Below are 9,330 nucleotides of genomic sequence, written 5' to 3'. Positions count from 1 at the left end.
CTCTGGTCTTCAGAGTGTCTGCTGAAAGATCAATTGTTAATCTTATGGGGTTCCTTTCGTATGTTACTTTCTGCTTTTCCCTTGCTGTTTTTAATATTCTTTCTCTGTGTTTAATCTTTGTTAGCTTGATTAGTATGTGTCTTGGCATGTTTCTCCTTGGGTTTATCCTCTATGGAACTCTGTGCTTCTTGGATCGATTGACTATTTCTTTGTCAATTAGGGAAGTTTTGAGAAGTTTTCAACTATAATCTTTTCAAAAAATTTCTCAGACCCTTTGTTTTTCTCGTCTTCTTCTAGGACCCCTATAATTCAAATGTTAGTACCTTTAATATTGTCCCAGAGGTTTCTGAGACTATCCTCAATTCTTCTCATTCTCCTCTTATTCTGTTCTTCAGTTATTTCCACTATTCTGTCTTCCAGCTCATTTATCTGTTTTTCTGCCTCAGTTATTCTGCTATTGATTTCTTGTAGAGTATTTTTAATTTCAGTAATTGTGTTGCTTGTCCCTGTTTATTCTTAATTTCTTCTAGGTCTTTGTTAAATGTGTTAATTGATCCTTGCATTTTCTCCATTCTATTTTTGAGGTTTTGGGTCATCTTTACTATCATTATTTTGAATTCTTTTTCATGTAGTTTGCATATGTCCTCTTTGTTTATTTGGTCTTGTGAATTTTTACCTTGTTCCTTCATTTGTGTAATATTTCTCTGTCTTTTCATTTTTTTCCAACTTACTTTGTCTGAGGTCTTCTTTTCCCAGGCTTTTGAGTCATATACCTTCTTCCTTTTGGTTACTGCCCTCGGTGGGTGAGGTTGGTCCAGTGGTTTGTGTCGGCTTTGTGTTGGGAGGTACTTGTGTCTGCATTCTGATAGGAGGAGGTGAGTTTTTTTTCCCTCTGATAGACAGGATTTGTGAGGTGGTCGGTTTTGAGGTGTCTGTGGCAAGCCTCTCCGCTAATGATTGGGTTTGTGTTTTTGTCTTACTTGTTGGCTGGGTGAGGTGTCTTGCACTGGGTGCTGCTGGCAGTTGGGTGATTCCAGGTCTTAGACACAAGTGGAGGTCTTCATGGGAGTTCTCAATAATCAATACTCCCTGGTGTCAGTAGGTCTCTGGCAGTCCACTGTCCTGGATTCAGAGCTTCCACTCCAAAGGCTCAGGCCCAATCTTTGCCTGGGGAACTGACACTCCACAAGCCATTTGTTATTGCATTAAAGGGGATTAAAACAAAAACACAAAAATAGCAAAACAAAACAAAATAATAAATAAAAGAGGAGCCCAGACAAATGGTAAATACAAAATCAAGCAAATAATAACAAAAACAAAGGAACACACACACACACAAAACCCAAAATAGTCCAAAGACAAGAAAGTTCAAGACAGTGACTTGGAAAGCAAAGAAAACCAAAAATGATACCAACCGATTAAAAACAAAACTAACTAAAACACAAATTGGTAAACAAGACCAAAGCAGAGTGTCAACTGGAGAATAAGCAAAGAAAACAAACAAACTTACAAACAGGGTGAAATAACGAAAGAAAAGGAAGAAATAAAATATTTGTATATATTAAAGAATAACTACAGCAGGAAAAGAACAGTAAGAAAAACAAACAAACAAACAAAATTTTAAAAAGAAAAAAGCCCCACAGAATCACAAAAACCAATGAAAAGGTATAAGTATATAAAGGAAACCAAAAGTGTGATTAAAAAAATTCTCAAAAACTTAGAGTTAATAGTAATAATAAAATCAACAACCATAGCAACAAAGAAGAAAAAAAAAGAAGATAAAAAAACTAGGATCAACTATGGAACAAATTAAAATATATGAACAATAATACGTGTTTTTCTTGGATCTCAGCTGCCAGTGTCCTTTCCTTCACTGTGAGTCACAGTCCACCTCTGCCTCCCTGGGATGCCCTCCAATACCGGCCTGATGTCTGGACCTGCTGTGGGAACAGCTCAGACTGATCTGGCCCTATTCCTGCCATGTTCTTGCCCACAATGTCCACAGCTACTAGAGCTAGTGTGTTTTCTTTTGTGATAGCTCTCACTGTCCTTTTATATATTCCATAGACACAGTCTTCCTAACTGATCATGTGGATTTAATCTGCAACTTGTACAGCTGGTGGAAAGGCTTTTGATCCTCTTCCTTAGCCACACTGCCCTTGGAGTTCAATTGGTTTTATCCCCACCTCTGCGTGTGGGTCATCCACAGGAGTTTGCTCCTGAGGCTGCCCTGGCAGACTTAGGTCTGCCTTAGTGAGGACCGGGTGTGGAGGTGGCTCAGTTGCTTGGATCACAGGGACCTTGGTGGTGCCAAGTGTGCACAGATGCTGGTGGCCTCAGGCACAGGAGCTATGGCACTATTACAGTCTTTTTCTAGCCTCTGGCAGCTGGCATTCAAAAGGCCTCTCTGGCTAGTTCTTCTCTGTTGCTTGGTGCAGCAGGCACTCAAATGTCTCCACTGGCTGGGGTCCTTCTCTATTGCTCTTGCCTCAGACACTCATAGGGTGACCCTCTCTGGGGTCTTTCTCTATTGGTCAGTTGCCAGCACTAGCGTGTGGGGGGAGAGAAGCTACAGTGATGGCTCCTCCCCCTGCACATGACTCAGCAGTACCGCTTTGCTTCAGTGGCTACTCAGCATTTCTCCGAAGATATTCTCCACCATGACTCCTCCCTCATGTCCCTCTGGGCTGTCTCCCAGCAGTCATCAGCAACCCTCACCCGGGGATTGCTCTCCAGTCCCTATGCTCCAGCTCCCAGACACTGTGTATTTCAGGAGACTTGGGTCCCTGACCAGGGTACATACGGCTGCAGCAAGGATTGTCTGGTTCTCACTCCATTCAGACAGTCCCAGATCAGCTGCTTCACTCTCCAACAGCCTCAAATACTTCCCCCGTGTCTCAAACGATTGCTTCAATTTGGGGATCTGACCCCTGCTTCAGTTCCCCTAACCCCAGGTGCAGGTCCAGTCCTGCTCATCCTCCTCTTTCCCCTTCCTTCCTTTGTCCTGCTGAGTTTTGGATCTATATATTCCTTTCCAGTGATCAGGGACTCCTGTCTGCTCTCAGCTGGTGTTCTGCGAGATCTTCTGCATCTGAAGGTGTATTCCTGATGTATCCACAGAGAGAGATGTACTGCACATCTGGCTACTCTTTCACCATCTTGTCTTCCTCTGCAGTCACTCTTTTCTTTTATTTTCTAGGTTTTTTTTTTTTGCTGTGAACTGCAATTGTTATGTCTGACTCAGTAATTCTTCGCAGTGTGAAGAAATTTGGAGAGGACAATCATGGTTTTGAGTCAGACAGCTCATGTAAGTGGCCTTTTATCTTATTGTCTCTTGTACAAAAAACAAAACAAAAGTGGAACAAACTAGTGAAGATATTCAAGGAGCAGAGAAAATTCAGCAACAATAAGTAGAACTATTACCTCATATTCTTCTTGCACAACCTGGGTATTTCTCCCAAGAATCCATGTAATGTAACTGCTGAGAGTGCTAGGTAAGAATGTATAAATCCCAGGAGAATGAAAGCATCTCACTATAAATATTTTTTCCCTGGATAGACTGGGGTTGTTTTAGCACTTGCTCAGATGGTAAAGAATCTGCCTGAAATGCAGGAGAGCTGGGTTTGATCCCTGGGTCAAGAAGATCCCCTGGAGAAGGGAATGGCTATCCACTCCAGTATTCTTGGCTGGAGAATTCCATGGACAGAGGAGCCTGGTGGGCTACAGTCCATGGAGTCGCAAAAAGTCAGACATGACTGAGTGACTAACACTTTCAATACTTTCATTATTATTACCTTTATTCATATATTGCTATAATTGATTATAGTAATATGCATTTAGTGAGCATTGCTCTCTGAGAGGAATGGTACAAAGACACTGCTGGCCAGAGAGAGGTAAAGTGGATGGGGATCCATAGCACCAGTACCTAGAGTGTGGTAAGGCAGATGATTCTATGCTATTATTATTTTCAAAAGTCCTATGATTTGACATTTTATAGAAAAGGAAACTGAGACTTAGATACATTATCTTAAGCTTGACAAAGATTGCATGGCTATTGATTAAAGGAGCCATAATCCTAACCCAGTTCTGATTCCCAAATATGAGAAGTTAATCTTTGTCTACACTATAATGCCTCTTTACTCTGTATGAAATGAAATGAAAATGCCAGGGGAACCAGGATGTGCTGTCCCATGATGATGGTTGACATTAAAATCCTGGGTTCCTTTCACTGTGGCTTCCCTATGCCCATGACCCTGAACCCCCGCTTTCACTTCTTCCCTTCCATCTGCTCTGACCTATGCTGGGGAAAATAATATATGCCTCAATTCTATGGCTTCTACTGGCACAGGGGTGTCAATGACATCATATTGTCTGTATTTTATGGTCTGTATTTTAAGTAGATTTATGGTCTGTATTTTAAGTAGATAAATTCTGATGTTTCTAAAAAAACAAACAATAAATAAGTATTCATTTTATTTGGTAGTTCAAAAAAAATCAGATTTTTCTGTAACTAATTTACAAATATTGGTCTTTAGTTAGCATTCAGAAGATAAAAAGATTTCATTTTCTGGAGAAAATGTAGTCAAGGGAGCAGTCCTATATGTGAAAGGGTGTTTTCTTCTATAATACGGAGGAAGAGAGAGAAAGGTGAAAAAGCAAATAATTATTTTGTATTGTTCCATGAATAAAATAATCATAGAAATGTTTTTCCAGAGCAAAATTGTTAATGATTATGTTTCATTTTGTCATTATGATTAACTGCTTTATGTATTGTTTTTATCCTGACAGATAACAATGATAAAAAATCAAAGTAAGTGACTGCTTCAACAATGCAACACATTTTCAAAATAATTCCCCTAATATTCATATCAAAGGCACAAAGCAGAAGTAATATATGTTTTATATATGTTGCACTGCCTACAAATGGTGTATATAATCCATTCTTTTTCTCTTTAAAACATTACTATAATTTGATTTCAAAAATCTTTGGGAATATTCCTTCTGGATTAGGTTCAAATATCCCCTATATGTCCAGGAACCCCACAGAATTTCTGACTTAAACAAGCAGAGGAAATTTTGGATATGTAAGATTTCATGGTTGCAGAGGAAGTTCTTTTTACAGAAGAAAATCCCAATTCTTCCCAAAAGCAAATTGTAGAAACCTAAAATGTAGTGACTAGATATTTCTCTTTAAGAGTTAAAATTCTCTTAGAAACCAAATATCAGTTTATCCTAATTTGACTTGAGGACAGGATTAGTGGAGTCTGATTTAGGAGATAAGGATGCCAGCTAAGTTTCTGAAATGGAGGTGGTGGAAAGGTAAAGGCTGAAGATGTGTAAAACATTTTAAGTGTTAATACTGCATGACAAAGAGAGCTGGTGGTTGTGGTAACAGTAGTATTTTACTTGGAATGGTAGGGTCAGTTGAGGACAGAAGAACCACTCTTGTCTCATTGGGTGGGAAACAGATGGAAAAGGGCATGGATGCAGAGAAATGAAGGATGCAGATAAATGAGCTTCAGTGAGAGGATGAGCAGGAAGGTTGAGTGAGTACTTCGGTTTTTAGAGAAAATGAACCTATGTCTGCACAGATGTGGTAATGAAGAGTGAGAAGATCACAGTGAAAGTTTGATAAAGCCGCTGAGGGGAGTGGGAACAATCTGTAGAGGAATTAAGTATAGTACCTTGGGTTGAGTTGAGGTTGGAGACCATATTCATCTATTCATTTCACAAATATTAATTGAGGACTTCCTGGGTATCATCTGCCTGGTAAAGCATGTGCCTGCAATCCAGGAGACATGGGTTCAATCCCTGGGCTGGGAAGATCCCCTGGAGAAGGAAATGGCAACCCACTACAGTATTCTCGCCTAGAGAATTCCATGAGCAGAGGAGCCTGGTGGGCTACAGTCCATGGGGTTGCAAAGAGTCGGACACAACTGAGCAACTAATACACATACATACATATTGGGTATCAGCCACTGGTTTAGGTGCTGAGGATATAGAAAAGAAAAAAAATAGGCAAAAATCTCTGTCTTGAGGAACTTAACATGCCTTTGAAGAGTTCGCCCCTTTAGTGAGGGAGACATAATAAACACCATAAATAAATAAAATATATAGCATGGTAGATAATGATAATTTATCATCCCCTTTCTAAGAAAAAACAACAAACATGGAAATGGAGATTTGAAATGATGTGGGGGGACAGTTGAAATTATAAAGACTTTGACCATGGATGGCCCCCTTGAAAAGGCAGCTTTTGAGAGAAGGTATGAAGGAGGTGAGGGAGTTCTCCACTCTATTATCCAAAGAAAGAACACTTTGGTGAGAGGAAATAGCAAGTGCAAACACTCAGAGGTGGGAACAGATTTGGTGCGGATGAAAGTCAGCAGAAAGGCCAGGCGGCTCGGGTGGAGTGAAGCAGGAGGAAACAAGGTAAGAGAGTCAACTGGCCAGATCACAGAGGGCTTTGGACGTGTCAGCAATGGTTTGTGATTCCACCCTGAGCTGGAAGGGAAGCTTAGGGCAGCTGAGCGCTAAGCACAACGTGTTGATATCTGTTTAGACGGTGGAGAGGTTGTCTTCAGCAGGCCAAACAGCCTGGCTTCAGAAGGAGAAGGGGGAACAGCGAAATGCAGAGATGGAGTTTCCAAAGATGAATTTGGAAAAAAGGATTGAGGATGATGGTGAAAGCATGGTCCAAATGGCTGGCAATGGGACCTAGAATGCCTGGAGGAGGGAGAATCTTTTTTTTTTTTTTTTACTTTATCTTTGGTTGTGACAGGTCTTTGTTGCTTTGCTCTAGCTTTCTCTAGTTGCAGAGAGTGGGGCTACTCTCCATCTGGGCTTCTCATTGCAGTGGTTTCTCCTGTTTCAGAGCACAGGCTCCAGGTGCATGGCTTCAGTAGTTGCTGCTTGTGGACTCTAGAGCACTGGCTCAGTAGTTGTGACGCATGGGCTTAGTTGCTCCAAGGCATGTGCCTGTCCCCTGCATTGACAGGCAGACTCTTATCCAGTGTATCACCAGGCAAGTCGAAGGAAGGAGAATCTTGATGGTGTTTAGTGATTGTAAGTAAATGGAGGGTTTAAAGAACTGGGCTTCCCTGGTGGCTCAGATGGTAAAGAATCCATCTGCAATGCAGGAGACCCAGGTTTGATCCCTGGGTTGAAAAGATCCTCTGGAGGAAGAAATGGCAGCCCACTCCAGTATTCTTGCCTTGGGAAATTCCAGAGATAGAGGAGCCTGGTGGGAGAGTGGGACATGACTGAGCAGCTAACACACAAAGAACTGTGGGTCTCAACTGAGATGACAAATAGGTATGGAAGGAGGAAGGAGGTGAGAAAACAAGATGCATGGGTATTCCCAAAGAGCCAATGGAGTAGAGCGGTTCCAGGTGAAAATAAGACCTAAGGTGTATTCTTGGGTAGATAACTTAGGTGAATTAGACCTCTTTGGCATTAGAAAGTTCAAGAATGGGTTAAGTACAATTTTCTGAGCAATAAATTGAATAAGAAATAGTAAGTAAATGTGGTTTTAAGGGAAGTATGGGAGTTTTTGAATGTTTCATATCAGCACTATTTGATGTAGCTGCAAGTAAGAGCTAGAAGCAATAAATTAGATAATACAACCACCAAAATTTACTCACAAGGAAATGAAGGTAGATATAAATTGAGGGTCAACACTGAGGTTCCACAGTTATTTGTTACTGCAACTGGGGGTGCAGAGTACTTTTTGCTTTCTCTCAAAGAGAGAAAAAACCTCTCTGAAAAAACCTCAGTGAATCTCTACTGAACAAGAGACACAGCTATATTGAAATTGCTAGAAGAGGTAAATCTAAAAGTAATAGCCAGTTTTTAAGATATCAGTTTTGGAAAGAATTTCACAGCCAGTGGGGACTTTCATTCTTACTAAAGAATGACTCATGAAGTGACAATTTAGGGAGAATTTCTCATTGTTTTGGAAAGGATGGTCTGTAAATCCCTGTTTTTCTCCTCAGGTTACAAGATGAGAAGAAAGGTGGTAGCAGTCAAGTTGGCTTCTTTCGATTGGTAATAAAACTATGCTGATTAATGGCATAGGTTTTGCAACTGTGAGTTGTTCAGATCATGGAGAAAATGTTAATTTTTTAGTCATATTGGCAGGTGCTTAACTATAGTGATCACTTGTTTCAGTCATAAACTTTGTCTACGTGACAACATGTGGATTAGTAATTAGAAACTATTGCTGATTAAACACACATTCTATCTGGTAGATCAGAAAAGTGTTCTAGAAGATAATCTCTAAGTCCCTAATGATCATTTTAGTGAGGAAAATTGTCACAGTATCATGTTATGCATATTTTTTCTTATGATGCCTTTAGAAGTTCCATAGTGTAGGTATTTTCTTCAAATTTGCAAAATGGAGACATTTCGGGGCACAAGCAGATGCTCTTCATGATCAATATCAGTTCTGGGAGCCAATTTCTACTATTGCTGAATAAGCCATATGGAGCATCTACATGGCAATAGCATCAGCGTCAGTGATTTTTTCCCTCTAAGTTGGGGATGAAAAACTAAGAACTAAAGTCAGCTCTTGGGGTAAAGAGAATGAATTAAGAGGCTAGAAAAGAAAGAACATGAGTTAACAGGGTAACAGTTTAATGACTTGGATAATTGATGCATCGTTTATTTCAGTGTTAGTGAAACTCTACATTTCAATTAAAATGATTCCCTTAAGACTTGGTGTTGAACACTATTTATCAGAATCTAGTAACTAAAATTAAATAGTCCTCCTACCTCTCCTGCTTTTCACCCATAGATGATCTCTGAATCCTTTGTTTTTCAAGTTTCGATTTTCTTCAAAGATTGACATTTGCCTGATGTCTATGGGGAGTTTATGTGCACTTCTCCATGGAGTAGCCTATCCAGGCGTGCTACTCATTTTTGGCACAATGACAGATGTTTTTATTGAGTATGACATGGAATTACAAGAACTCAGTATCCCTGGAAAAGCATGTGTGAATAACACCATAGTGTGGACCAACGACTCCCTCAACCAGAACATGACAAATGGGACACGCTGCGGGTAGGCTGCTATTTGTTTTTACTTTTTTTTTTTTGCTCATATCTTAGATTGTAATTCAAAATGTGTAAAGAGAACCTTATGGAAGGACCTGGAGTGGTATCTAACATGGAGTGAACAGAAACATATTTACACATATTTCTATAAATTACTCTGCCCTGATGTTCTTATTCCACTGGGTTTTAAAATCCCAACAACAGCAACAAAACACAGAATTGGAAATTACTCATTAAATATGTACCCAAATTTCACGCTTTGTAGACCGTAGGCTC

The 9,330-nt window shown here is 40.0% G+C and overlaps 1 protein-coding gene across 2 annotated transcripts in view; it reads left to right on the top strand.

Moving 5' to 3' along the window:
- The window catches only part of LOC104995508 (bile salt export pump-like), a 22,098-nt gene extending 13,009 nt beyond the window's left edge, over window positions 1–9,089 (top strand). For both annotated transcript variants that reach the window (XM_010849385.1, XM_010849384.1), the window contains 4 exons: window positions 3,200–3,307; window positions 4,789–4,810; window positions 7,995–8,046; window positions 8,823–9,089. In XM_010849385.1, the coding sequence (XP_010847687.1) occupies window positions 3,232–3,307; window positions 4,789–4,810; window positions 7,995–8,046; window positions 8,823–9,065 (393 nt within the window). In that variant the 5' untranslated portion in view covers window positions 3,200–3,231 and the 3' untranslated portion in view covers window positions 9,066–9,089. The remainder of the gene's footprint in view (window positions 1–3,199; window positions 3,308–4,788; window positions 4,811–7,994; window positions 8,047–8,822) is intronic.
- Window positions 9,090–9,330: the final 241 nt, after the last annotated feature.

Source organism: Bison bison, unplaced genomic scaffold, assembly GCF_000754665.1.
Source record: "Bison bison bison isolate TAMUID 2011002044 unplaced genomic scaffold, Bison_UMD1.0 scf7180017864282, whole genome shotgun sequence".
NCBI classification, from domain to species: Eukaryota; Metazoa; Chordata; class Mammalia; order Artiodactyla; family Bovidae; genus Bison; species Bison bison.
This window is presented reverse-complemented; position numbering and strand designations above follow the sequence as displayed.